Source organism: Cygnus olor, chromosome 7 (assembly GCF_009769625.2).
Source record: "Cygnus olor isolate bCygOlo1 chromosome 7, bCygOlo1.pri.v2, whole genome shotgun sequence".
Lineage (NCBI taxonomy): Eukaryota > Metazoa > Chordata > Aves > Anseriformes > Anatidae > Cygnus > Cygnus olor.
Genome location: NC_049175.1, coordinates 13,445,368 through 13,473,311, shown reverse-complemented (window position 1 = coordinate 13,473,311; position 27,944 = coordinate 13,445,368). Strand labels below are relative to the sequence as shown.

Here is a 27,944-nt window from a genome sequence, read left to right as displayed (position 1 = left end):
GTTTATTTTCTATTTTTTTCCTTTTTTTTTCTCTTTTTCCTTTTTTCCTTTTTCTTGCCTTTATTTTTTCTTTTTGCTTATTTGCTTTTTTCATTTTTTTTTCTTTTTGGTTTCCTTTTTTATTTTTTCTTTTTGCTTATTTGCTTTTTTCATTTTTTTTTCTTTTTGGTTTCCTTTTTTTGCCCCTCCTTTTCTTCTTTTTGCTTCACTTTTTTTTTTTTGCTTCTTTTTTTTTCTCCAGTTTTTCATGCTTTTTAAAATTTTGCTTCGCTTTTTGCTCCACTTTTTCACGCTTCGCTTTTCTTTCGCGTCACCTCACTTTTTTTTTGCCCCACTTTTTTTTTCTTGATTTTTTTTTCTTCCTTTTTTTTCTGTATTTTTTTTCGCTTCCCTCTCCCCCTTTCCCTCCCTCCTTTCCCCCCCTCCTCTCCCCCCCCTTTACCTCGCCCCTCTGCCCACCCCTTCCCCAGGCCCCACCCCCGCCCCTCCCCGCTGCGCGCACGGCCGCGGGCGCGCAGCGCGACGCCGCCCGTCCCCATTCCCGTCCCCATTCCCGTCCCCGTTCCCGTCCCCATTCCCCTTCCCGTTCCCATTCCCGTTCCCCGGAGGCTCCGGGCGGCCCCGGGCGGCGGCGGCGGCGGCGGCGGGGGCGGCGCGGGGGGAGGCGGGCACCGTTCCCCGCCCGCCCCGCATCCCGCCCGCCCCGCAGCCGCCGGCCCCCGATGGATTATCTGCGGCTGGTGCTCTCCTGCCTCGTCCCCCTGCACGGCTGCTTGGCCGCCGCCGGTGCCCCAGGTAGAGCCGGGAGGTGCTGGGGAGGGGGCTTCGGAGGCGGGGGGCGACCACCGGGTCCTGCCCGCCCGGGGAAGGGGCGAGGAGGTGGGTAGCGGGCGGCTGGGTTGGCAGCAGAGAGGGTGGGAGCAGAGGGACACGGTGGGGTTTGCGCTTGGGTTCTCCCCAAGAGCCCTCTCTGTCCATCCAACCATCCATCCATCCATCTGTCCATGCATCCATCCATCCGTCCGTCCATCCGTCTGTCCCCGCAGAGCTCCTGCTGTCCGGCAAGCTGAGCGAGTATGGCGTGATCGTGCCCTTCAGCGCCGATTGCCGGGGCCGCTTCCTCTCGCACGTGGTGTCCGGCGGCGTGGCGAGGGCGGCCGAAGCCACCTGTCCCCCGCCCCCGTCCCGCCGCCGTGTCCCCCGCGACGCCCTGCATGGGTCCCCGCGGCACGGTGGGGCCGCCGGCCGCTCGCTCTACTTCAACGTCACCGTCTTCGGCAAGGAGCTGCACCTCCGCCTGCGACCCAACCTGCGCCTCGTGCCACCGGGCGCCGTGGCCGAGTGGCAGGAGGATTTCGGGGTGCTCTTCCGAGAGCCCCTCCGGCACCGCTGCCTCTTCACCGGGGACGTCACTGGCATGCCCGGCGCTGCCGTGGCCATCAGCAACTGCGACGGGCTGGTAAGCTCGAGGCCGGCGGGTCGGGTCGCTCGAGGCAAGGATCTCAAGGTTTGGGGTTTGGAGATGCTGCGCCGAAATGTTGGGTACCACCATGGGGAGCTGGGTGATGCTGACTTGTCCCTGCTCGCACTGTGCTAGCTATGGGGGCTCTTAACCATGTGTCCTGCTTCTTAACCAAGGTGAGGTAAGCTCCTGCTTCCTCCGAGCATCTTTTTGGGGAGCACCTTGGTGTTTTTGGTGATAGCTCATACGTTTGGAGCTTTCAGGACAGCGGGGTGAGCATGATCCAGCAATGCTGTGAGGCTGCGTTCCCTCTTCATCCCCAGCCTCCGACCTGCCTGTGGAGTTCCTATTTTTGATGCACTTTAAAAAATTGTCCTTATTTTTTTATATCTCGAATCACTGCTCTTCAAACTTCCTTTGAGCCAATTTAGCCCAATTCAATCCTCATTTTCCATGACAGTGCTTGCTATTTTCTCCCGGTATTGCTTCCCAGGTTACTATTTGGTTGCACTAAACTTATTTCGCTCCCCCCCCTTTCTTTTTTTATTGTTTTATTCTGGCAGTTCCTCAGCTGTTTTTGGCTGCTAGCACAAACAATTTGGCATTCCTTTCTTTTTATACAGCGCGTGGTGTTACTATACAAGCAGAAATGATAGAGCAGCAGGGCTAGAAATAAATATTTCACATACATCCAGCAGCTTATTTTTTGCCAGCAATTTTAGCTCATCATCCACAATTTTGGAAGCCTCTCCTTTGAGTCTGACGAGGCTGGGAAATTGCAGAAAATTCCCCGTGACCCAGATCTTGCTGGGGCTGGTGAATTTGGACACACTTGAAAGCTTTGAAGATATTTCCTATGACTCCGGCAAGCAACCAGTAGCGCTGCCTCTGCATTGGGAATTGGTTTTATAATGCAGGTTGCATGCAAATATAATTCCCGGTGGCATGGCGAGCGAGGGGATGGTGGGATTTGGGGGCTGTATCCACCTCGAGCATCTTTTGCTTTTCCAGTCTCAGGATGGCGCGCGTGGGAGGCGCAGGACCGCTCTGTTCTGGTTGGGCAGAGTGCTCTGGGACACTGCAAATGTCTACACAGAGAGATTATGTTGTGTATAAACAGGCACTGAGATTATAAATAATGAGGAAAAAAAAAAAACATTTCTTGAAAAAGACAGTGCAAATTAAGCCTTTCCTAAATCCACATATAGCCACGTAATGACCTGATTTTTTTTTTGAGATGCCAAGCCCATGGCACCTTTCCTGTCTGCTGTTTGCTGCAGGCACCCACGCGTGCAAATCTGCCTTTTTTCTGCGAGCAGGGTGGGAAGATGCTGTCCTCCAAAACACGGTTTCAGAGCTGATCCAAGCCACCGAATTCCTAAACGCTAAAGCAGCGCTCGGCAGAAAATCTCCCCCAGCAGACGCATCTTGCTGCAGGCAACCCGGCTTTCCTCTAGCAGCATGTGGCCGAACTCGAGCTGGGGCTGCCGTGACTTTCAGGGGGAGAAGAATTCAGAGCAATCGGGGTTGCACTGTCGGCAGCGGGGTGCCTGCCAGCTTTGTGTTTCCTCTGCCCTTCGTTGCACATCTCGCATCCTTTGCTGGAGAAAAGGGGAAAGAATTATTCTGGTTATTTTCTATAGGCACCGTGCTTGTGTTTTGCTCCCAGCAGTCAGTCATACTGAACCAAAGCTACAAACCCTACAAATAATGTTTTCTGACCCCATTTCCCTGGGATGGGGTGGCAGCAGAAGCCTTCGGGAGCAGCAGTTAATGGAGGAAGACTTCGTCCCCACTGCCGTGCCCCTGCCCAAAGCCCCTCTCCTCGTGTGACCCCTGGATGCAAAGGGTATGGAGCATGGTGTGCGTTCATGCAGTGCCGCTTTCTGGGACTTTTTGTCCAAATTAAGTGTGAAGCGCATAGGAAAAATCCATATGCACGTCTCTGCTCCCCCCTTCTCCACGCTGTTTGCTTCTCTGGCTGAGCGTAGCGGGGTTTATTAATTTTTCCACGGTTTGGCTGCAGGGAGGCGTCAGAATTTCCTGAGGTCCCGGGGGAGTTTCTACCCCTTGGGGATGGGGAGGAGCTGCTGGGGGGCATCCCCGTGGCTTGGGGGGTGCTTGGGGGTCCCAGTGGCATGAGGCCAGCTCCTTTCTGCCATCGCTGGAAAAAAGCCTTCATCCTCCCCAAGCCCTCTGTGTGCTGGCAGAGGTGACTTTGCTGGGTTTTCTTCCAGAAAAATAAATGTTTTCCCTTTTCCCTGGTAGAATTGACTTCAGAGGGGCCTTCCTGAGAGCCACATCCAGCGGCCAGCATCTCCTGTGAGAAATAGGGGGAGCGTTGGGGTGGCAGAAGTGCCTCTGCAGCCCGCGTGTGCAGCGATGCGCCAGCTGGAAGCGCGGGGAGCTGGCGCCCGTCGGTGGGAAATGGTCAGTGCGTTCAGGCGTGCAGAATCCGAGCATGTTTGCAATGCTTGGGGCGGCTGCCCGGGGCTCTGCCCTCGGAGCTGCTGGGTTGTCGTGTGAAGGAGTGGGTGCCTACCTTCTTTTGTGGGATAACAAACATCGGCAGCTCGTGTTGGTGGAGGGGAGGGTCTGAAATTTGGTGTAAAAAAAACTTTTTTGCTGTTTGCATCCTCGGTGGTAGCGACATGGGGCAGGTGTATGCTTGAAAAAGAAATCAGGTTGTCTGCAGTGGGAGCTTCCCCTTTTACATCTATGGGGAACGGGTGCTATAAAACTCCGTGCCCAAAACCTGAGGGGCTGCAGGCGGCAAGGAGAAGCGTGATAATAGCTGAGTTGCTGCATTTCTTTGAAAGGTGATCTGTAAATTCAGATTTTTGGGGGGTAAAGCTACATTTTTTAGAGCCTCTGCCCAACCGTTGCTAGACCTGGCCTGTGGGCTGGATCCCCTCGAGTCCATCCTGGTTTGCCTGGTGCTCCTGGCTCCTGGTTGAACCCGATATGCTCGTCTCGGGGTGGTGGGGTGGGCTCTGGTCACGTCCTGTCCTGGTGGCCTGGGGGTCCCCACCGTGTCCCCCTGCGGCAGCCAGCCTTGACGTGTGGTGGGCAGGGCCTGAGGTGCACGTGTCAGGCGCGTTAGGCCCGGCACGGCCGAGTGTGGCGAAATTCCTCGTGAAGGAGGAAAAAAATACCCAAACCTGCTTTCCAGAGGAGTTCAGCAGCTAATAAAACTGAAGTGGAGCAGGAAATTTGATGAAGCGTGCCGGAGCCAGGTTGGCTGATGCCACGGCGAGCGCAGGGACACAAGGGGGACCAGGTGGCCCAGGCAGGCCCTGCTGTTGGCAGAGCCCAGCCCCATGCTGGGCCATGCAACACGTCTCCATATCTTTATTTGATGAAAAGAGCTGTGCCAGTAACCTTGATGAGTACTACAGTAGGTACATACGGTGGGAGGCTTTGCTCTAGGAACACATCCATACGTCCTGCTGCGCTTTCCAGGCAGGGATTCAACAGCAGGCAGCGCTGGAGAAGCAACCAGGCGCCTGTGTGATGGGTGCCAGCAAACTCAGTGCCGATGGCCCCGTCCCACCTTGTCCTCAGCCGAGGGATCTCCGAAAACCATCGGGCTGGAGGCGCTGCCTGCACCACGGAGCCCTCGGGCTGATGGCCAGGCAGGTTTTGTGGGAGCTTGGCGTTAATTAGGAGCATTTGGTAGCCAGGACAATGTTTCCAATGGTGTTTGCCATCTCATTCATCTTTCCCTGGTCTGGGAGGTAGTCGTACTCGTAACGCTTTCCAGCTTCTCGGCTGAAGGGATTCCCCTGCGTTCATTTCCAAACGCTTCACGGGCAAAGATGAGTATTTATTTTCATTCCTTCCTGCTGCAGTTGCAGTCAGTAGCACCAGCGAAACAGCCACGTTCCTTCCTGGTGGCATCTGGATGTGGCATGGGGACGGGGACGTGTGTGGGGAGAGCTGGGTGGGAGCCTGTGACTGCTGGCAGGGAGAAGGAGGCAGAGGAACTTCTGGTTGATGAGAAGGGAAGGAGCTTTAGAGCCATAGAAAGGACATAACTTGAAGTGTGGTCAGGTTTTTTTGGTTGGTTTTCCCCTCTTCTTTTTTTTTTTTCCCCCATCTATGGAAGAAATTAAGGTTCATCATGTGTGAATCTTGTAATGGATTCTGTCCAGTGCATGTGGTGATTTTTGGCTGGCACCTAAAGCTGGTTTGATGCACAGGGCAAGGTGGAGGCATAGGGCATCTTTGTAGGATGGCTCTCCCGAATGTTACAGTGGTCGAACAAACCCGTTTAGCCCCAAAACAGCAAGCTCACCCTGTGAATCACAGAATTAACATGATGTAACTTCCAAAATTACTGCTTGTGGTGTCCAACTGGGTGGTGAGACAGCTCCGCTGCCAGGAGGAGATGTGGGGTAGTGATGGTTTCTCATGGGCTTTTGACCTTAAACCAGCATAGTGGGGTAGCAGCAGGACATTCTGTTTATTCAGGATGTCTTTTCCCCTTCCTTGCTGTACACCAGTCTTTTATGAGTATATTGAGTACGCATGTGTATCCACGCATACAAAAAAAAAACCCTTTTTCCCCTTTTTCCTCTATTTCATCACTTCGTGCAGGCTGGCCTGATTCGGACAGACAGCACCGAGTTCTTCATTGAGCCACTGGAGCGGGGGCAGCAGGAGACGGAGGCGCGCGGGAGGGCCCACGTGGTGTACCGCCGCTCGGCCATTCGGCAGGACCTCCGTGCCGAAGGTAGGGGCTGGAGCTTGTCTCCATCAATTAACCCAGCAATTAGCCTCTGTGCTAACGCTGTTGTGAGTAAGTAGACAAAGGTGGTGTTGTCGTCCTTGCTGTCTCTCCTACTGCTCTGGTGCACAAGCTCGTTGCTGCCGTGCTTTCATTGGAAGTTTGGAACTTCTCCCAAATTTGGTTAAAATTGCATGAGTCTCCCTCGTGGAGATCTTCAAAAGCTGCCTGGATGTGGTGCTGGGCAGCCTGCTCCAGGTGTCCCTGCTTGAGCAGGGGTTGGACCAGGTGGACCCAGAGGTCCCTTCCCACCTCAACTGCTCTGAGTCTGTGCTGGTCAAAGAGATGGGTGGGACCAGGTATGAGGGTGGTTGCATCAGCCCCGGGAAGCCAGGACAAGTAGCAGACCTGGGAATTGCAAGCAGAAGGGTTTTCTGCAATTTGCACAAATCCCTGGCCATGCCAGGATGGGGGGTGCTCCAGAAAGGTGCCCTCCAACCACCTTGTTTCTATACTGCGAGGACTTGCCTGTCCCCCAGCATCACGAGCTTCTTTTTGGCTTTGCAACACTTCCACAACTCATTCTGGGGGCAATTTGGGGCTTTTCCAGGCTATTTGAGTCTCCTTAAGTGGAGTGAACCACCAGCAGCATGTGTTCCCCATGTCTTCACGTGCTTGCTGCCCACACCACAAAACTCTCCTCTCCACCACCTCCGGGGCCAGCAAGTCACTTCGTACCACGTTCAGCCCCAAAATCACTGCAGGGTCCATGTTGGGTCTCTTCAATTCTTCTTTTTCTCCTTCTGCCCTCTTCTCAGTGCCTGGTGTGCGGGTGGGCGAGCTCCCCAACTCCCTGGAGCTGCTGGAGGAGCGGCTGGGCGAGGCGGAGCGCAAGAGGCGTCACGCCAGGAAGGACGACTACAACATCGAGGTCCTGCTGGCGGTGGACGACTCGGTGGTGCGCTTCCACGGGAAGGAGCATGTCCAGAACTACGTCCTCACCCTCATGAACATAGTAAGGCTTTCCTTGGGGGGGATCGGCGAGGGTTTGGGGGTTAACTGACCTCCAGAGCACCTTCTGTTTCTGCTGGCCGTTGCCATCTCTCACGTTGCACCAGGGGAGTTTTGGAGTGGGTGTGGGGAAGAATTTCTTTGTGGAGAGGGTGGGTAGGCATTGGAATGGGCTGCAGTGGGGTCCTCGTCCCCGTGGGTGTCCAAGAGACGTGTGGACGTGGCACCAAGGGCTTGGGTGAGTGGTGGGACTCGGTGGGTTGGGCTGGTGTTGGACTTGGTGGCCCTGAAGGTCTCCTCCAACTTATATCACCCTATGATTGTGTGGCTGAGATCTCAGCAAGTTCCGGGAGGGAGGACAGTGCCTTCCACTTCTCTGTTTTGAAAGGTCTCCATCTGTTGAGGGCGATTTTTCAGATTTGCAGAAGAAATCTGTGCGCCAGATGGAACCCAGTGAGAAATTCCTCCAAAGCCAAGCCCCATCCTCTCCCAGCTGCTGTCCCCGAAAGGCAGAGGTGCATGAGCATGGCTGCTCTCCAGGGTTACCTCGAGTGGCTTGCTTAGGGAATGCTGCGCAATAGCAAATGGGGTACTCAGGAGTACCTGGGGGGTACTGGGGGGAGAGGAAAAAAAAACACACTTTTTTTTGTACTTTTGACTTTTTTAAGGTTTAGTTTTCTATGCTTTGTCCTCTGCTCTATTTTTATTTTTAGTACCCTTTCGCATGGCCATGGGAAGTGTTAGAAAGGTGCAGCCAGCTCAGAAATAACTGAGCTAGGAGGATGCTTTTGCCTTTTTTTTTTTTTTTTTTTTCTCGCCTGCTTGTTTTGGCAGTGTTTCTGCCCTAGCAGGCAGGCTTAGAGCAGCACTACCAGTCGTGGAGGGTAAATTATCCACATGAGGAGTGAGGATTTGCTGGTTTGCCACCTTTTAGAAGAGGTATGAGCCTGTCTGCCCTGCCGCTAGGGCAACCCCAAGTGTTTTCTTTTTCACGTGGCCAGCCCCAAATACACATAAGGAATCAGAGAATTCGCTGGTTTTAAAAAGCCGATGCCTTCACTGCAACTTTTTAATCTCCAGTGCTTTCCTGCTGCTGGTGCTAGGTACTGCAGATGTGCAGGGCAGTGGGAAAGCTGCTCTCTCCCAGGGGCTCTGAAATTCCGGTACCATATTCCCAAATCCACTTTTGGAACGTTTTTTTCCCTGTTTTCTCATTAACTCATCCTGCAAGCAGGAGGTGCCCCGGGGTCCCCGGCCTGACCCGGGGCCCTTCCCGCGTTTCGGGTGCCGGAGATGAGCTCATTGCCCTTTCCCACTGGGGGCCGGGCTGAGCGCCTGGGGGCTGCCAGCTCGCATCAAAAGGCCATTTTTCAGCCGCATTTCATGCTTTAGAGGCAGCGCTTTCAGGGAGGGAATGTGCGGGGTGCCGGCTGCTCAGATAAAGGCAGCGCCGGGGATTTTAGTGAATTAAATAAGGAGGGGGGGGAAGCAATGTCAAGAAAGGGGGGGGGGAGAAACAACAGGATAATGCAGAGAAATGCCTCCCTGAAGTTGGGTTGGGTGGGAGCGGGAATTGCCCCATTAAACCCGGGTGATTAAAAGCCCAGTCATGGGAAATGTGATTTTTGGGAGCAGAATGTGTCAGCTCCCTTTCTTGTTGGGGTTCCTACTGCTCGTCCCGATGCTCTCGAGGCTTGGGGTCGCCCCGTGGAGGGGAGGAAGGCTGAGCTGTGGGCTTGGAGGAGCTTGCACCAAGCGGTGGTGGAGCTGGGAGGTCCTGGGTGGGCTGGGGCTGGCGCGGAGCCTGGAGGTGCCCGACAAAGCACATTTCATTCCAAAACCACAACCTCACTCCAAAGACACCAGACTGGCTGGGCAAAATGGGGTCAGGCAGCGTGGTTTGGGGCAAACGTTGGGAACCCTCAGTCCTTGTAGGGTTTTGTCATCTTCATGTCCACGCGGCGCACAAAAGTTCCTCTCCCCTGCGGTCTCTGTGGGACCTCTTTGCACCCAGCAGGGTTTCTCCCACCAGCACAGCTGGGTGCTGGGGCTGTCCCCAGAATTTGGGTAACGGCACGGAGGTGCTCGGTGTTTTCGCATTGTTTCGGGTTACTAAGGAAACCACATGAGTCAGAGCCGCATCCAGGCTGCGACTTGTGTGCTCCCTCCGCCGCATCAGGAGGTTCATTGTTTGCAAGTGAAAAAAAGTGTTACTGAGACCCCACGTAAGGTAGTTTTTGGGGAAAAAGCAAGCCTCCAGCTTTATTTTTAACCTGGGGTTACCTAACTACGGTGCTAAATCAGCAGAGATTTTCTTTCCTCCCTGTGGAGCGTGCAAAATAAAATAAAAGTCTGCTCCACGAGCTGCCTCCTTGCTAGCAATGTAATAACAACAAAAAATACCTCTGGTGTTGTTCTTACACATGCATGCACTTTCTCCCCCCTGCCCCGAATATAGACTGGTGTGTTTGCTGCTCTGTTTTTGGGACAGCGTAGCCTGTTGCGTAGGGGCATGCAAAGGGAATGAGGGGGATAAGGGAAAGCCGAAGGTGACTTGGCTGCTCTGCCCGCGAGATCTGGGATTTTGAAATGTCAGCTATTCTGCTCGTCTGGCAAATTCTTCTCGTGCTCTTGTTTTGTTTGCCTTCCCTCAAGAGCAGGGAAGTCTAGACGGCCGCGGTGCGGTTCGCCGCGGGAAGCGGGTGTCTGCCATGGGCTCGGGATGGGAGCAACCGCAGGGCGTGGGCACGGGGTCTTCGCTCTCCTCTCCCTTGGCATTGCCCCCTGGGGTCCCATGGGCTGGCTTTCTTGCCCCGACACGCAGCTAGGCTGGGCTTTTAAAACATTCTCTGCGCTATTTCTCTGTTCAGTGAAATTGGAGAGCATTCTTTGGCAGCGGACGGCGATGCAGAGGCCGGGCATCTGACGGCATTAGACAAGGAGGTCTGTGCTCCATCTGTCCCTCCAGCGGCGATCTGCTGAGCGGGGGCTTTCTGCGGGGATTTTCTTCGAAGGCATTGACTTGCTAATGGCATCCGCAGAGGGCAGGGGGACTCGTGCCAATCCCTTCTTCCTCCCTGCTCCGAAATGCTCTTGCGGGGGGGTTTGCAGGAACAAGCCCTGTCCGCCTCCGTCAGTGGTTATGCAAACAGAAAGCCTTGGGCAGTCTGCTTTCTGAATTATCTGCAAAAGTTGCTGCAGAGCTGGCATCTGGGGGACACAGAGCCCTCGGTGCCCTGCTGAGGGGCTGAAAACACCTAGGCAGATCCCTTCCCTTCAGACAGCGGGCACCCTGTACAGCTGCTGCCGGAGCGTGGTGTCGCACTGCTTTTAAAGCTCTGGGGGATTGGCATCCTGGAATAATACAGCTGCTCGCGTCCTGCTCCTCCTGTGAGCAGTTTATTAGCTGCTGGTGGTCCTGCTGCTGCCTGCAGTCACTCCTCCGGCAAGACTGAAAAGGAAAAGGACCGAAAAGGAAAGATTCATGGCGCTGTGCAGGTGTTGATGAGTTTCATTGTCCACAGCTCCTGAATGCAGGAATTTTTCTGCACCACGTCCCGGAGAAGAGCTTCAGAAAGGATCCTTCCCATCCTCTTTATTCTTCCCAAATGCATTAAAGCATGGCGCTGAGAAGCAGCTCCACTGCAGTGAGCGAAGGATACGTGGTGCAGCAGTGCCTTTCCACGCTGGGCAAAAGGCTTTTTCCCCACAGGTCTTGCAGCCTGTGCACCTGAAGCGATGCACTAGCTTTATCTATTTATTATCTATTTATCTACTAGGGCTTTATTTATTTTTCTCAGCTGTTTTGCCGCGTTCAAGATGTAGCAGGATCAGGGCTTGTGGTACCTCTTTGCAAAGCCCAGAGTGGCTCCGCGGCTGTCACGCGGTGGCGTTAATGCTGGCTCTCGATGGGTTTAGGAATGGACTGACTCGGGCTTTCAAACAGAAGCCCAGCCTGTCAATCGTGGGTCTCATAAAGCACTCATGTCGCCTGGAAAATCACAGGCTCGGATCCGCGCTGCATCTGCATCAGTTGTCACAGGGCCCTCCGTTTCAAGTGTAAGCTTAAAAAAAATAGAAAAGGGGGGAAAAAAGCTTTAAGTCTGGCTTATAAACATCATGTTCTAGTCTGGAAAGCTGTGGCAGAGCCAAGGGAAATCATTTTCCCCACATCGCTTTTGGGGTGATGGGGCAGGATGCTATGGCCGTGTGTGCCGTTGGGTCCTCCTTTGGGAACAAGGGAAGGTGAGCTCTGAATTTTGAGTTTAAAAAATGAATGAAAAAATCCTTTTTGTGGCTCTTAAAGAGCGGGCGGGGAAAAAGCCACTCTTTCAGACTTTGTTCTTCCTGAAATACAGAAAAAGAAGGCTGTAACTCATGATTTCCTTTGCAAAGCAGCAGATGCTGGTGTATATATGTCACTGACTCACAAGCCCTCCCTGTTCTGCTTGTGCCGTCTTCTCCTGTGGATTTCTCCTGGGGGCTTTTGAGGTGCTAGGTCAAACTTGACTCACTGGTGCAACTGAGTAATGCCCGTGCTTTGATAAGATCTCTTGCCTCTCCCAGAAAAGCCTTTTTTTTCCCTTCCCACCAACTTCAAGGACATTAAAAGCCCAAGGGTTTCCTTGTATCCGATGAATTCGTGCTCTGAAAGGGGCAAAGGCTCGCTGTGAGATGCTCCTGGTGGAGGAGGTCCCCAGGGGAAAGGCTCTTGACAGGACCGGGTATGTCCCTGGCCATCTGAGCCACCGATTGCTGGGAAATTTCGATTATTCAAACTTGGCTGGTTTGCTTTGTGGTTTTTCAAGAGCAACAAGAGGCAAAGCAGCTGGGCTGGGAGGAGGGAGACACGCTCTCTGCACCTGGTCTTGGGAGGTCTTGGGAAGTGGGAGAGGAATGAGAGAGCGGGCCCGGACCTCGCTGGGGAGCGGTGTTCACTGCCAGGAGGCAATGATTTTCGGGGTGTGTGTGTTTATGAGCGCATTTTGTGTTCAGCTGGTGGCCAAACATCTCCCTGTTGCTGGGAAGGTGGACGGCGCTTGGTGCTATAGGAATGGAAGGCGCCTTCTTGGGGGTAATGGGACAGGATCCCTGGAAAGGGAGGACATTGGACCCCCATCAGCTCTGCCTCCCAATGTTTTGCTTTAAAAACCCCAAAAGGTGATTATTTTAACCCATTCTTCTTCCAGCAGAGTGCAGGAGTGGAGAGCTGGTGGGAGGATGCTGAGTGCAGGAGCGTGGAGGACAGGAGGCAGAAGTGGCTGCAGGCACTGGCTTGCTTCAGGGCTGTGAAGGCCTTGACCTGCCCTCTGCTTTGTTTTTTTTTTTCCCCTCAGGTGGATGAAATTTATCATGATGAGTCCCTGGGCGTTCACATCAACATTGTGCTGGTCAGAATGATCATGGTGGGATACCGCCAGGTAAGGACAGTGCCTGTGCTGACATCTGTGCGGAGCAGGGATGAACGTGAACCCTTCTCCAGGTGGTTTCTGGAGCTTGAAGCCCTGGAGAGCCACCTCTGCTAAGACTGTGGTGGTGGCCAACCTGTCCTCAGAGCTGGGACAGGAGAAGTGGGGGGACCCCAAATATCCTGAGCATCACGGGTGGCCATGGGGCTTGCTGTGCAGCTATGTGTCACCTGCTGAGACAGCTTGAAGGGTCCCAGTGGTGTTTATGGGACCCTTGGGATCCCATAAATCATGGGATGAAGGTGGCTTCCCAAATTGGCAAGAGGTGGAGGTCAGTGAGGAGAAGCTGAAGCCACCATCTCGTGTCCCAGCAGCCCTGCCTGGCTCCACTGGCTGTCCTGCAGCCCTCGGGCATCATCATAGGATTTAGCAGTTGTAATGGCCTGGGCAGAGTGAGCACGGGGACGTTTCTCCTGGCTTCTCAGGTTGCTTTTTGTTTTTAAGGCAATTTTGAGTGCGGCAGCCAAAAGATTTTCTGTGAAGCAGTGCAGTTTGCTATACGTTTTGTGGCAAGCTCCTACACCACGTGAATTGCTCTAGCAAGAATATTAATGAGTCCAACACCGTCATGTCTGTGTGTGGTCCACAAAGCAGCCCCAATAGGTCTTGGAGGAAAAGCCCTGCTTGTTTCTGCTTGGCCAGAAAAAAAAACAAGCGCATCCTAGAGACCCAGCGATGGTTCTCAGGAGCACGGGGATAAGAACAGGCTCATTTGGGGAGATTCCTGGCAGACCGGGAACGTCATCTCCATGCATAAAAGCCAGCAGTGTGTCTGGCTTCCTCCCAGCCGTGTTCGTGCTCGGGGCCGGGGGGTGATGTATGGAGGGGAAGGGATTCGGAGCGGTGGGGTTGCGGCCAACAACCGGAGGGATGAGGACTCAAGAGCTCTGTTCAGGATGATTTAATCCTCCCAAAACCCTGTGCTGGAGGCAGCTGGCGTGTCCAGCTCTGTCATTGTTTAGGTTCGGGGGGTGATGTGGGAGCGATGTGCAGATGTTTGGATCCAGGCAGGATCCCAGCTTACCGCCGGTTGTCTCTGATGCTTCCTGAGCGCGTCCTGGAAAATGACACGGTGCAGACAGTGCAGCCCGCTCTGCTTTAGCACTTATTTCTGGTCACTGCTGAGCTTGCCACCTGTCTCAGAAAGCCCTCTGGTTGGGCATTTTGTCTCCTATCTGCATGGAAAAATCCCCATGGCTTCCATTTACAGGCCATGGGAAGGGCAGAGTCCTTCCTGCCCGCCAGGAGAGCTCCAGCTGGGGAGATGAGGTGCAGCTCAGCCCTCAGGAGGCTGTTGTCAGCACCTTTGCAAAATCCCCACCTTGAAGAAAAATAGATGAAAATCAGGATGACTGCTCTAAAATGGCCCTGGAGCACCTCCACCTGTTTTCTGCTGGGTCAAGCTCTGTCGCAGTCAGGATGCTCACTGCTTTCCAGCACATCCAGGCAGTGGATTTAAAAAAATAACAATACTTTTATTTTTATTTTTTGTTCCTGTACGCAGTCGGTCAGCCTGATAGAGCGAGGGAACCCATCCCGCAGCTTGGAGCAGGTCTGCCGCTGGGCTCACTCACAGCAGCGCTCCGACCCGGAGCACGCCGAGTACCACGACCACGCCGTGTTCCTCACCAGGCAAGATTTTGGTCCCGCAGGTATGCAAGGTACTGTATTTATCTCCATCAGGTACGTGCAGTTTGCTGGGGGAAAGCCAGCACGGGGAGAGGAAGGAATTCTCACAAGCACAGGCTGCTGATTGGCCAGCGAGGTCTAGGAAAAAGCGATAAAAATCGGTGTTTTTTGTGTGAAGCAGAAGAAAGCTAGAATTAATCCAGGACATCAACCTCAATGGATGAAAGAGCATCTTTGTTCCTTGTGCACCAGTCCTCCCCTTGTCCCAAAGTGCCCTGAACAGTTTAAAAACGGCGTAAAAAAAGATGGAATACCAAAGGGAGCTTCTCAGGGACCTTTAAAACCTGGCTTTGCACGGGTCAGTTTCTTGACCCTCCTACAACTGGACATGGGAGCATTGCTAAGCCCAGGAGCAGGTCTTACTTGCTGGTGGCAAGGTCTCATTTCTCCATCAGGAGGTTCCCTCTGAGACCATGAGTGCGCCGGTAGCTCTAAGAACACTGATGTGTAGTGTGGGTCCTTCTGGAGGGATGGGAGAAGGAGGAGGTGGATGGATGGAGAGATGGAGGAGTCCTCCCCTTTCATAACCCTCAGTAGGAATTAACCACGGGGGACATCCAGCAGAAGCCCCCTGGAATGTGCTGTTGGCCATCAAAAAGCAGAGGAGCCTCCTGCTCTGGCTCAGGTGGCACCAGCAGCCACCCTGCCAGCTGCCCACCACCTTAGGTGGTTCCCGCTTTGGGAGCTTCATCTTGGTGCCATGAGGCATCCTGTGTTCCTCTGTCCTTGCTCGTGCTTTATGTTCACTGACAGCATCTAAGCTGCTTGCTGAGGTGATGACAAACAGCCCATGAGCTTCTCCAGCCTGAAGGGTGTGGTGCTGGTCGGGAAGCATCTGCCCTGCTCCTGCCTACCCTCTAGCTGAGCTGAAGGCAGGGCTGCTCCGGACCCAAGACCCTACAGTCTAACTCAACAAGCGAGGAGAAAGGAAACCCTTTGGGGATGAACTTCTGGAAGTCCCGGGGACCTGGGAAGGGAGCCAAAATGTCCATCCCTGGGGGCTCACGGACACAGCTTGTGCCTCCCTCCCTGTGTGTGCCAGTGACAGTGTCAGGTGAAGCCGGGCGCACGGCCATGCAGAGCACCACGGTTCGCAGCCTCCCTCTTCTCTGTTGCCGAGCCAAGCCAAGCCCTGGGGAGCTTATAAAAACCTCCTGGTGTTGGCAGCAGCTCTCGGCGTGGATGGGAGCAGCGGTGGCCAGCACTGAGTAATCTTGGAAAGCTGATGCAATCCTTGCTTTTGGAACTGAGAGGAGCCAGAGGGCGCGAAGCGGAGGCTGAGCTGCGCTGCCCTCGCACGTGGGCTCTGCTTTTCCAAGATAAATGCTGCTGGGTGGTGGGCAGGTGGTGGTAAATGCTGAATTCCTGGTGGCAAAGCCCTGACTGAGCTAGGGGAGCACCGTGTCCCTCTGCAGAAGGCACGTCTGGAGATCTTTCTGGCTTCCTCTGAAGGTTAATTTTGCAAGGTGTAATTTGTTGCACCACTGTCATGCGTGGTTGGCCCCGAGCATGCCCAGGTGGGAGAAATGGTCAGAGGGGCTGAAAGCAGGTGGAAAATATCCATGCAGAAGAAGGAAATGCATGTGGAAGAAGCGGGAGACTGGTTTGTGTCTTGCTGATAAACTGAGGACATCAGCATGTCCTCACTTCTGTGTCTGATATGTGTTTGCAGGCGGGTCTGGTCTGTGTCAATTAAGTATTTTTCAGGTAGTTCTCATCATTGTTCTCCCATGGAGAACCTTTTACTTCTTCCAGTTCTCACCACGTCTTAATTATGAGAGACAGTGCCTGCCCTCCTGAGCAACCAACCTTTCTGTATTCCCCTGCCCCGTTTCGCTGCCAGACACTGACAGCCTCCTTGGTTGGGAATTTATCCCATTCTCACTCCAGACAAAATATATTTGCTCTCATACAGAAAACTTTCCACATCGCTGCTCTTTCTTGTGGAAAGTTTAATGGAAAAAAAAAAAATCCTTTAAAATGATTTACCCAGGATTTGACTCATTACTGTGTGGTTAAACCCAATTACCTGAGTCTTGCTCTCAAGCTCCTACTTTGACTTTTGCTTTCCTTTTGACTGTGGTGTCCATGGAGCACACGATTTGGGGGAGCAATCGCTGTCTGAGAGTTGGCTTGTTGTGTCGAGTGTCTCTTAGCCCACTTGAATGTGGGGAAGAGGAAAAACAACCACTTTCTAGAAAAACTACGAGTACCTTTAGTGAAGCGGGCTGCTCTGGAAAGCCCCTTGGTCCTCATCTTCAGTGCCCAACTCGCAGGAGGGTTCCTGCAGCCACGTGGGGCACCACCAGCGAGGTGACAGTCCTGTTTGATGGTGACCAGCTCTGTGTCCACCTCTGGCTGGGTTATGGGCAACAGCCTGACTCTCCGGGGCCACCGAGTGCTGAGGTATGTGCTGGAGATGCAGCTCGGTGTCTGAGCTCCTGGTGCAACCTTCTGCTGCCACAGGTGTGTTCCCTTTGCTTGTGTTCCCAAGGACCTGCATGGGGCAGCTCGGCAGGGACCTGCCTGTGGATTACCACTGGATCGGCTCTTGCTTATCACGTAATTTATTTATTTTTTTGCCTCTCTCAAAAGCTTTCTTTCTCCTCTCCTTCTCTCTCCTTCCTTCTCTCTTTCTCCAGGCTACGCGCCGGTGACGGGGATGTGCCACCCGCTCCGCAGCTGCACTCTGAACCATGAGGACGGCTTCTCCTCAGCCTTTGTGGTTGCCCACGAGACTGGCCACGTGTAAGTGACAGGGACAGAGCTATTGCCACGCAAATGCTTGATCCAAGGGGCTTTCTGCACCCCTTTCTGCCCAAAAGGCTCAGTGCAAAGCCATGTCCCACGGGGAAACCTGGCTTGCTGGCTTTTGCCAACAGGTTGGGCATGGAGCACGATGGCCAAGGCAACCGGTGCGCCGACGAGACCAGCATGGGGAGCATCATGGCACCGCTGGTCCAGGCTGCCTTCCACCGCTACCACTGGTCCCGCTGCAGCAAGCAGGAGCTCAACCGCTACATCCAGTAGGTCGACTTGAACTCCTTCTCCTCTCCCATGGCGTGACTGTGCCAGGCCCTTAGGCTATCCATTTTTTTTTGTGCTGCATAAAGGCCGTAGAAACACACAGAGTGGTTTTGTGTGTCAGGGCCATGAAGAGTAGCAGGAAACCCTGAAGACAGAGCAGGTCGTTGGGTTGCTCTTTGCTGCTGGTGTGCAAACTCGTTTTGCGGCAGCGTTGGGGCTCAGAGAATTGGGATTTTGTAATATCTGGGTTTGGAGAGAGGGCTGGGGGTGAGGGAAGGAGTGAAACCCCCCAGATCTCTGCCCCCATCCAACAGTTCCTATGACTGCCTTCTGGACGACCCTTTTGAGCACCAGTGGCCTGTGCTTCCCGAGCTGCCGGGCATCAACTACTCCATGGACGAGCAGTGCCGTTTCGATTTCGGCGTGGGCTACAAAACCTGCACGGCAGTGAGTACAGCCCCTACCCTACTGCCCTGCTGGTATCACCCCAGCCTGCACCCACCAGGAGCCTTGGGCCTTCTCCTGACCCGGGAGAAGGCTCTCCATGGGGTAGGACGGGTGCTGGGAGCCCCACCACCACCCATCTCCCGTTGGCTTTGCAGTTCCGCACCTTTGACCCATGCAAGCAGCTGTGGTGCAGCCACCCAGACAACCCCTACTTCTGCAAGACCAAGAAGGGGCCCCCCTTGGATGGCACCGAGTGTTCTTCGGGCAAGGTACTGGCCATGCCTCTGGTGTGGGGGGTGTTTGGCTTTCCACCCCCTCGCTGTGGCTTTTTGGCATCTCCCCTGCTTGAACAAGTAGCGTTATGCCTCATTTTCCACTCCGGTTGCCCAGCATGGCTGTGCTCGGGTGAGGACTTTGTTCTTCTGAGCCATCTGCCCTTGATGATGACTAAATGAATAAAGAAGGACTTGCAGCTTCGAGAACGGGGATGGGAAGCCAGGAGATGTGGAAAGCTGAATATTGGGTGCAAGTGAAGTCGTCTGGGGCTTGTTGCAGAAGTTTGGGTTCATCCCACTGGCTGGGGTGCCCCTGAGCCAGTAGGGAGACACCCATGGGCTGCTTCAGTCCTGGACCCAGGCGTGATTCAGTGCCTGCTGGAGGATCTGCATGGGTAACAAGAGGTCGTTTACAACCAGAGAGAGAAAACTAGCCCAGGAACTCAAAAATACGGTGTTACGGAAGGAATCAAAGGTCCTGCTTGTCTCTGCTCCTCTTTGGAGACCGAGCCACCCCTCTTTCTCCTCTCTTCCAGTGGTGCTTCAAGGGTCACTGCATCTGGAAGACGTCAGAGCAGCCGTACAGCCAGGATGGTGGCTGGAGTTCCTGGTCCAAGTTCGGCTCCTGCTCCAGGACCTGTGGCGGCGGTGTGCGCTCCCGCAGCCGGAGCTGCACTGACCCGCCGTACGTTTGACTTCCAGCGTGGTGGGCGAAGCTGGAGATGCACCGTGCTTGAGCAGCAACCCCACCCCAGTGCTCTCATAACCCCTTTGTTCTATTTTCTAGTCCTGCTTATGGTGGGCGCCACTGCCCAGGAGCCACCTATGAGCACCAAGTGTGCAACAGCGAGGAGTGCCCGGGGCCCTACGAGGATTTCCGTGCCCAGCAGTGCTCCAAGCGCAACTCCTACTACACCCACGACAACAGCAAGCATGCGTGGCTGCCCTACGAGCATCACGATGGTGAGTGGCAGTGGGGCCTCGAGGACCTGATCCATCTGTGGTTGAGTGCCCGGAGGTGACAGCCAGCTTGCAAGCATGTGGGGTTGATTTAGTGGAAGCACTATCTGCTGTCTTCCTCCCATGGATGGGAGCTGTAGGGTGCTGTTATACCTAGACACGCGCCTCCCCTCCACCTTCTTGGTCTTTGTGCTCTCACCCAAGAAACTATCAGTAGCCTTGAAGAAAACATGCTGGCAGCAAGTGCTTTGGGTTGGCAGCTATGCCACATGTGCAGAAGTTGGGTTGTAGAAACCTCCTGAGCTGGAAACAATAATCCAGTGTCAAGCAACCAGGTCCTGGACATCTCTTCCGCTTGCCCTCAGGTAGAGAAACCCAGATGTTGCTCTGGGTCCTGCTGGCTCAAAGGGCAGCAGAGGTGGGCTGAGGAGATCAACCTGTGTTGAGCCTCTCCCTGCTCATTACTGGAGATGGAGATAAATCTCCTTGTGCTGCTTTTAAAGTTTTATCTCTGCTTTCTGTGTCCTTTGGCACACAGAGGGGTTGTTTGCCTTGGGGACGGCATGGTGCTAACTCCGCTGTTGGATGTGTCCTGGTCCCATGGTGGGGGATCACTGGAGTGAACCCTGCCCCTGGAGCTACTTAATTTCTGTATGAAGTGGCGTGTCCAGCCCAGTTGCTTTCTCTTGCTTTCCAGAGCGTGCCGGGCAAAAGCACAGGCTCTTGAGCAGCAAACAGACATGGTAAAATGAGGGACAAGAACAGCCTGTGCTTTTGGAGTCTGGCTGTGCTCACGGGCACAAGCTGAGATGGGTTTCTATTTTCACCCAGCCTAATGCATTTCAGCAAACGTTTTTCATTTTTTTTTCTCCTTTGCTTTGTGTTTTGCCCCAGATGCCCAGAAGTGCGAGCTGATCTGCCAGTCCGAGGGGACGGGGGACGTGGTGTTCATGAACCAGGTTGTTCACGACGGTACCAGGTGCAGCTACCGGGACCCCTACAGCATCTGTGTCCGGGGCGAGTGCGTGGTAAGGAGCTGACCCTTTCCAGGAGAGAGGACACATCTCGTACATTCCCTTCGCCCAACGCTTTTTGGTGTTGGAGACGTGTATTTTAGCCCAGAGACCCAACCCAGTGTGCAGCAGGGGGCCAGGCACGTGGTGGTGATGCAGATGTGGGGAGCAAGCACTGGACAGCCGTGCCATGGGGATGTAACCACTGTTTGCCTTCTCTCCCCTCGGGTGACAGCACGTTGGCTGCGACAAGGAGGTCGGCTCCCTGAAGCAGGAGGACAAGTGTGGGGTCTGCGGTGGGGACAACTCCCACTGCCGGACGGTGAAGGGCACCTTGTCCAAGACCCCAAAGCAGCCAGGTGAGGAGGTTGTGCTCGATCGTAGCCCAGCCTGCGAGTGGGGGCAGCGGGACAGGGACCCCCAGAGCCACCTCTGTCCCATGGCAGCATGACAAAGGGGTGGCGTGCAGGGGAACCAAACCCACCTGCCCCGCTGCTCCTTCTCTGAAAGCTTTCTCTTTCCATCCTCCCCTCTCACCCCTTTCAGTGGGTGTTCTGAAGATGTTTGAGATTCCTGCTGGGGCGAGGCATGTGCAAATAGAAGAGATGGAGCCGGCATCCCACAGCATCGGTGAGTCCTGCTGGGATGGCTTTCCTCAGCCTGGGCTGAGGACCAGGACTGGTTCTGCGGAGGTGAGGAGCTACACGGAGGTGGCATCCTACCCTGGTCCCTGCTCATCTCTGTTCACCTCTCCCTTGACTGACTCTCAGCCCTATTCTGACTATTCCCACCCAGAGGCTTCTATTTAGGTCATTTAAACCCTTCAAAGGTGGTGACCAGGGGAAAAAAAGTTGCAGTATTGACTTTTTTTTTTCTCCAGCTGTTAAGAATCAAGCTACGGGTAACTTCATCCTTAATGCCAAGGGCAAAGAAGCCAAAAGCAAAATGTTCATTGAGATGGGCTTGGAGTGGGAATATACCATTGAACATGGCAAGGAGAGCCTGAAAACCAGCGGCCCTCTGCACGAAGCCATCAGCGTTTTGGTAAGTGTGGCTGACACATCCTCTGGGACCATCGGGGACAACCACTGCCCAACGGGACAGGGAAGGGAGATGGTCTGGGGTGGGATGTGGGAGGTATGGGAGGATTTTGAGAAAAGGCATTTCAGTCCAGGTCTCAATTATTTGGGGATTTTGGGAGTCAGAGGGCATGCAGCTCAAGGCTGGTGTTGGGAAACTTGGACAGCATCTTTCTTTGCAACTGGAGAGGTGTGTTCCCAAAGGGTAGGCTCTGTGTTCAGAGCCCATCTAACCGTGTTGGAGGTGGTAACGTGTCTTGTTGCACCTTCTGTTTTCCTTCCCCTCTCCCATGGTCTCATTCCCTGCCTCTGCTTGTCCTCTCTGTGCCACCAGGTCATCCCTCGGGAGGAGGAGGAGTCGAGGAGCAGCCTGATGTACAGGTACATCATCCACGAGGACCTGCTGCCGATGATTGGGAACAACAACGTGCTGCTCGAGGAGATGGACTCCTACGAGTGGGCCCTCAAGAGCTGGTCTCAGTGCTCGAAGGCATGCGGAGGAGGTAGTTTTCCCTTTGTGGGAGGCTCCGGGGGGGGTGGGCTTGGGAGGTTGTTTGGGTGTCAGGCAGTGCCTGAGCCCTTTGGGACATCTCTGGCTTGTTCTTTGCATCTCTGTAGCATGCGGTATCTACAATATGGCAGTAAGTGTGAAAAAAAATATTATAGCAGGGCAGTTTAGGTGAGCAAGGTGAGCGTTTTAGCCAGATTTCTGATGGAAATGTGATTGCGCATGGGCATACTTTTGTTTGTCCGTGTGTCTGCAGTCATTTTTGGTTTAGGACAGCAGTGGGTTCAATTTGGGCCAAGGAGCAGCATCTTGCAGACGACTAAAACCTGCATGGAAATAGGCAGACCCACTAGTAGGTGCTGAGATGGAGGGCAGGTGGGTTTATTTCCTCTGGGCTTTTCCTCCCTTGGCTTCTGCCACAAGGCTGGTGAACGAGCAGAGCAAATAAACCACAGCTCTGTGCTGAAATAAATGAGGTTTAAGCAGGCTGAGCAGCTCCGCTGGCTCGCTCCTTACAACTCCTGGCGTGGATGCTGGAAGATTCTGGGACACACAGAGATGGAAACTGAGCCCTCGCTTGCTCTGCTGACCTTGTTGCAGCGGGGCTGTCCCGCGGGGTGACAGACAGTTCATGTTTTACGCTAGCTTAGCCCTGATCTGCTCTGCTCCCGGGCAAGCGCCGTTCGGTTGGCAGAGCACAGCAGCACTTTGGCCGTGCTTGCTGTGCGCTGATTGTTCCTCCTGGCTGGAGAAACGCAGCTGCACTCCTTCAGTTTCCCCCCAAACTCACCCAGTTTTGGGGGAGGAAGTCTTGAGTTTGCTTATCCCTTGCAGCCCCTCTCTGTGCATGCACCCCAGAGGGGTCCAGCACCCCTCAGAGCATCCTCTGCAAGCCTTGGTGAAGCACTGTGGTGCCCTGGGGTCCCATGGGAGCTCCGAGGACCCATCCTGGCAGGGGTGCAGGAGGCCAGGGAGCCTTGTGGGACCCCTGACCGCCTGCACCCCGCTCCCCCAGGCATCCAGTACACCAAGTACGGCTGCCGGCGGAAGAGCGACAACCGCATGGTGCACAGGAACCTGTGTGACAACGGCAAGAAGCCCAAGCCCATACGACGACGGTGCAACCTGCAGGAGTGCTCCCAGCCTGCGTAAGTCCCCCTGGATAGGTGGGTGGATGGGTGGTTGGGTGGTTGGGTGGGTGGTTGGTTGGGTGGTTGGATGGATGGATGGGTGGTTGGGTGGGTGGGTGGGTGTCTGCTCCCATTCCCACCTCACTGTGCAATTTGGGGCTGAATCATGGCGAGCGGGGGCTTCTCCTGCCCCGCCACTAATGCTGCCCCCGACCCTTGCAGCTGGGTGGCTGAGGAGTGGGGTGCCTGCAGCAAGTCCTGCGGCAAGCTGGGGCTGCAGGCACGGGCCGTGCAGTGCGTGCAGCGCCTGCGGGACGGCACCAACCGCACCCTGCATGCCAAGTACTGCAGCGGCGAGCGGCCGGAGACCCGGCGGCCCTGCAGCCGCCTGCCCTGCCCGGCGCAGTGGAGGACGGGCGCCTGGTCGCAGGTGAGCTGCGTGGGGCTCTGGGGACCCTTCCCAGCCACCGGGGTGTCCCCAGAGCTGTTACCCACCCAGTTTCTCTCCCCGGGGCAGTGCTCGGCCAGCTGCGGGGATGGCATGCAGCAGCGGCAGGTGGTCTGCAAGGGCAGTGAGAGCGGCGGGCGCTGCCACGGGGACAAGCCGGAGGCCGTCCGGGGCTGCCACGTGTCCGTCTGTCCGGGTGAGAGCGGTGGCACTGGGGGCGTGGGGACCTGGCCTTGTTGTGTGCCCCCAAGGCACATGGGTTTGTGCCTGGAGGCTGATGTGTGTGTGCTAAGCATGTATGTGTAAGTATTCCAGCTCACACCAATTAGTTAGGTCATTAATTAAGCTGGAGTCCTCTGTGGTAGGTTGAAATTAAGCAGGCACCTTCACGGCAGTGGATCCAGCCCCAGACGACCTTGTTTTCAGAGGGCCAGTGGAGCAAAAACGGTGTTGGGGAGTTTTCTCTGCGGGCAGAGAAGGGGGTAACAGCCAGCCAAAATACTGCCCATCCCTTCTGGGCTCACTGTGGGTGGCTGCAGGCTTTGTGGCATGGTGAACCCATGGATAGGAGGGAGGTGGGCACCATGGTGTAATTGCTGTTTTATTTTGGGTGGCCAACCAGGCATTACCTGAGGGTCCTTGTTTCTTTAAAAAAAAATAAAAAAACTCTTTAAAAAGAACAACAAAACACCCAAACCACACTTTTAATCCATTTTGAGTGCCCCCAGCATGAGCCACAGAGGCCCCGCTGACCCAGCGCTCTCTCCACAGGGAAGCCCTCCAGCATCACGGCCAGCGTCGACAGCAGTGACCACGTCACGCCCAGAGGGCAATGGGTGCCCCAGGAGGGGCCCAAAAACCCCGTTAGCAAGATCTCCCCCAGTAAGTGTCCGAGGGTGAGAACTGGGTGCTTGGAGGTGACATCTGCCCTCCTGTTGCCATCAGATGCTCCTCTCTCTGATGGGGACGCAGCCAAACCTCTGAGCTTCCCTAGAGGAGGAGGTCGAGCATCATCCATCCCCCGTTGGAGAGCAGGAGTTTCACCCGTGTTGGTCCTCATTCACTGCCTCCTTACCAGCCCTGTCCCAGTGGTGTGACCCCAGGGCCCCCTGCAATCTCCTGTGGGGGTGGTTTGGAGGAAGGATGCGTCCCGCAGCCACCTTTGGGTGAATCTGACCCTCAGCTGCCTCATCCTGCCCGGCTCTGGTGCACAGCCTGGTGCTAGGTTGCCATCTCGTGGAGCTGGGGATCCACCACACTTCCCTCTGCCTTTCCCTAGGCACTGGCCTTGAACTTTTTTCCACCTCCCACGTTTGCCCAAGCAGGGGGATGGCTTCTGCCTTTTGCCTCTTGCTCCGGACCGTGGGGTGGTTTCGGGCGCATCGCAGGTGGGGCGAGATGTGTCGCAGCCTGCTTTTGGGATGCTGCTGTGGGGGATGTTTCATTCCAGCACTGCCACAACTGCTGCCGTGGGGCAAAGAGCGAGGGTGGCAGTGGTGCCTGTCGCCTATGTTGGGATCACCGGGCGCATGCGGGAGGCAAACGCCAGCCTGACCCCGCGTGCTCGCTGATGCTCGCTCTCCGCTTTGTCCCCGTCCCTCTCCAGGGGAGCCCTGCCTCGGGGACAAGTCCATCTTCTGCCAGATGGAGGTCCTGGCCCGCTACTGCTCCATCCCTGGCTACAACAAGCTCTGCTGCGAGTCCTGCGGCAAGAAAGCCTCCGTCACCGCCTCGCCTCCTGGTACCCCCCACAGCTCCCCTGCAGGAACCCCCGGCCCCACTTCCCCACTGCCCCCTGGCTCCCCTGGGCCAGGGGCACCTGGGGTGGATGCCACCGCTGGGACCCCAGCCCCAAGCGAGCCATCGGTGGGGACACAGGGCAAGGGCAGGGGCCGGGCAGCCAGGTAACCCCTCCGGGACCCCCTGGCCACGTGGAGCCTTTCTCCTCCCTCCTCCTCCCTCTCAATCTCCCCCTCTCTTTCCCCTCGCTTCCAGCAGTGGTTTTCACAGGCAGCTGGGTTTGGAGACAACCCGGCTTGCCCCAGAATTCCCAGGAAAACCGCTGTTTTCTTGTGATTTTTATTCCCCCCCCTTCCCTGCTGTGGCACTTTTTTGGCGGTGCTGCAGGGATAAAAAAGAAAAAGGTCAAAAGGAGTAAAAAGCAGCTTGGCTGCAGGACGGGCCTCTTACCTCTGCGGGTGGCTGGGAGCCACCAGCCACTGCCTTTCAAGGTGCTAAATGGGGGGGCTTTAATGTTGCCTTTTCCTCTCCCCACAAGCAGTAGCACAAAATAGGATGGGGAGGAGGACCCTGGCTCCCTGGCCAGCCCCTGCCTCCTTCAGGAACTGCCTCGCGTTGCCGGAGCGCTTGGCACGGTGCTTGTGGTGCCCCAGCTTTGGGGTAGGAGCTGGGGTCTCCCTCAAAAACCTCTTTTCTGAGACCTCTGCTACGAGGACCAACCGTAGCACAAGCAATAAGGACAAGGCCAAAGACCAGAAACAGGGTTTACAAAATGCCTGTCACCTGGCGGTGACTTTTTTAGCCAATACTGCCCTTGGCCAGCTTTGTGCTAACACCAACTTCCAGCGTCCCCCTGACCACGACCCCAATCTCTTCTCCCTTGTATCCAGTGTCTGTAGGGCACCAAGACGTTATGGGTTCCCGTGGGGAAAGCTAGGAAGCCCCGATGCCAGGAGGAACACTGCTGCGCCCATGGCATCACGCTGGGCTCAGCTCTAAGGGGTTAGGGTTCCTCTGCGGGTGGGAGCTGCCCTCTTGCCCCCTCACCTTTTGTCTTACGGTGGGAGAAGGGGGGTGAGTAATGCCATTAAAATATTGTGCCAAGTACTAAATATATGCACAGCACTTTAGAAGCACAGGGCCCCATGCAGCTGGCAGGGGAGCTGGACCCCGAAGGGCCCTGGAGGCAGGAGGAAGGTGGGTGCCTGTGGGGGACGAGTGCTGGTAGGGAGGAGGCTCTGGGTGCTGAGGTGGGGACTGAGGGAGGCTCTGAAGGAGGGAGGCAGGGCGGGAGGAGAGGCCAGGCTGGCAGTGCAAGGTGTGCGTGGCTCAGCTGCATCTGCTGGTGCTGGCGGTGTCGCCTTCCTGCCTGTACGAGGGGAAAGTCTCTAGAGCAGTAAGCTTGTCCTTCCGTTTTGGGGATGCCCCAAATCCACCTTTTCCTTGCCGTGAAGGGCTGGGAGCACAGGAGGTGTTGAGCATCTTCCATCTTGTGGCCAGAGGAGAGGTGGCAGACAGGGTTTTATTTCGGTGCTCGGTTTCCAAGAAGGAAACCCATCAAGTGCGTACGTGGCGGGGGCACGGAGAGCTGCAGAAGGCCGCCAGCTCTTCTGTGCTCTTCCTTCCCCCCCCCCTCCGGTTCACTTTCCAAAACGGGCTATAATCCAGCACGGTTGTGGTGCTGTGTGTGCCCACACCTGGTCTCCAGGGCTTGTTGGCGAGGTGGCCAGGGGTGCTAGGAGCCCAGTGGCTTTAGGATGCGCTGCTTTTCGGACTGCTGCTCTACGGCGCCATTGATGCATAGGCAGGGTGCTGCGTCCACAACAGTTGCGTGGTCAGAAGATGTTTGAGGTCAGGGCATCTCAGAGGAACTCAAATGATCCCAAAAGGGCCGAAGAGATGTGAAGAGGCTCCTCCTGCCCCCCATCGCCTCCGAGTCGAGGCTGGACGAGCATTGCTCTGAACAGCACCTGGATGTGCACTGCCTCCCCAAACCGCTGCACGTAGGCATGAATTGGGCATGGCATGGAGCCACACGTCGAGCCAAGCACCCAGCACACCTCACCATGGGACGCGGACAGAGCGGGGTGCATCCCACCCTGCCCCTTTTGCAGCTCCCTCCGCCGGGAGGGACAGCATTTATTTATTGTGCCAAAGATAACGCTTCGCTTCGGGCGCCGTTTGCACTCCCAGGAGCATCCCCACCCCGTGCAGAGCCTGGCGGGAGGCTGCACAGACCTCTCCCGCTGCTCCTGCAGATGTCTGGGTGCCCTGAAAAAAATTACCAGCTGCGCTCCCCTGGTTGGTGCTGTCCTGGGCATTATGGCTTTCTTGCAGTAGTTTTTGCAGTGGTTCACTGCTGTAGGGCAGAGGGGGTTGGTGCCTTGGTGTCGAGGCGGTCGGAGCCTCGGTGCCACAGAGGGGACAAGGTTTTGGCACAGGGGTGCTGCCCCCATGCCCCTCGTACCCCACCAGCTCCTGCTCCCTCCTGCGCTGCCACCAGCAATGCGATGTGTAAAGTTTTGTACATACCAGATTCAGAGCTTTTTAACTTTTAATATTTATTAATTTCATTGGGTTCGCCTCTTTTTTTTTTTTTTGGAACTCTAACATAATGTTAAAAAAGAAAAAGAAAAGAAAAATGCACACCACTATCTGTTTCTGTTGATTTATTTGGGGTGTAGGTGGGGGAATAATTTATGAGCGTGTGACCTGCATGTGGTTGAAATGAGTCTCACGGGGTCAGAAACTACCTCTTTGTTTTATTTAACTCCTATTTATCAGCCAGAGTTTCACCTAGCTGTTTCAACAGCGTTTTTTTCCCCAATAAATAAGACAGAAAACCAGCTGGACGTATAAATTACAAGCACCCTGAAAGGTTCTGGGGGTGCTTTCATGACCCCCCCGAAGAGGCTGCGCAGCTTTGCTCCTCCACGCCTTGTTTTTGCTGCGGCTTTG

At 55.1% G+C, this 27,944-nt stretch overlaps 1 protein-coding gene across 2 annotated transcripts; it reads left to right on the top strand.

Annotated features, from left to right (window-relative positions):
* Window positions 1-660: 660 nt before the first annotated feature.
* ADAMTS14 (ADAM metallopeptidase with thrombospondin type 1 motif 14) lies at window positions 661-27,637 on the top strand. Of its 2 annotated transcripts, none has more exons than XM_040564070.1 (22): window positions 661-795; window positions 1,047-1,459; window positions 6,062-6,197; window positions 7,010-7,206; window positions 12,539-12,622; window positions 14,175-14,322; window positions 17,002-17,107; window positions 17,242-17,385; window positions 17,701-17,833; window positions 17,989-18,102; window positions 18,645-18,793; window positions 18,896-19,071; window positions 19,963-20,096; window positions 20,317-20,440; window positions 20,628-20,711; window positions 20,962-21,125; window positions 21,495-21,663; window positions 22,684-22,816; window positions 23,021-23,228; window positions 23,316-23,442; window positions 24,018-24,128; window positions 24,853-27,637. In XM_040564070.1, the coding sequence occupies exons 1-22, from the start codon at window positions 723-725 to the stop codon at window positions 25,152-25,154; spliced, it is 3,429 nt and encodes a 1,142-aa protein (XP_040420004.1). In that variant the 5' UTR covers window positions 661-722; the 3' UTR covers window positions 25,155-27,637. The 2 variants fall into 2 exon arrangements, with proteins under 2 accessions (XP_040420004.1, XP_040420003.1); XM_040564069.1 differs by having other exon boundaries at window positions 14,175-14,331.
* The last annotated feature ends 307 nt before the right edge of the window (window positions 27,638-27,944 follow it).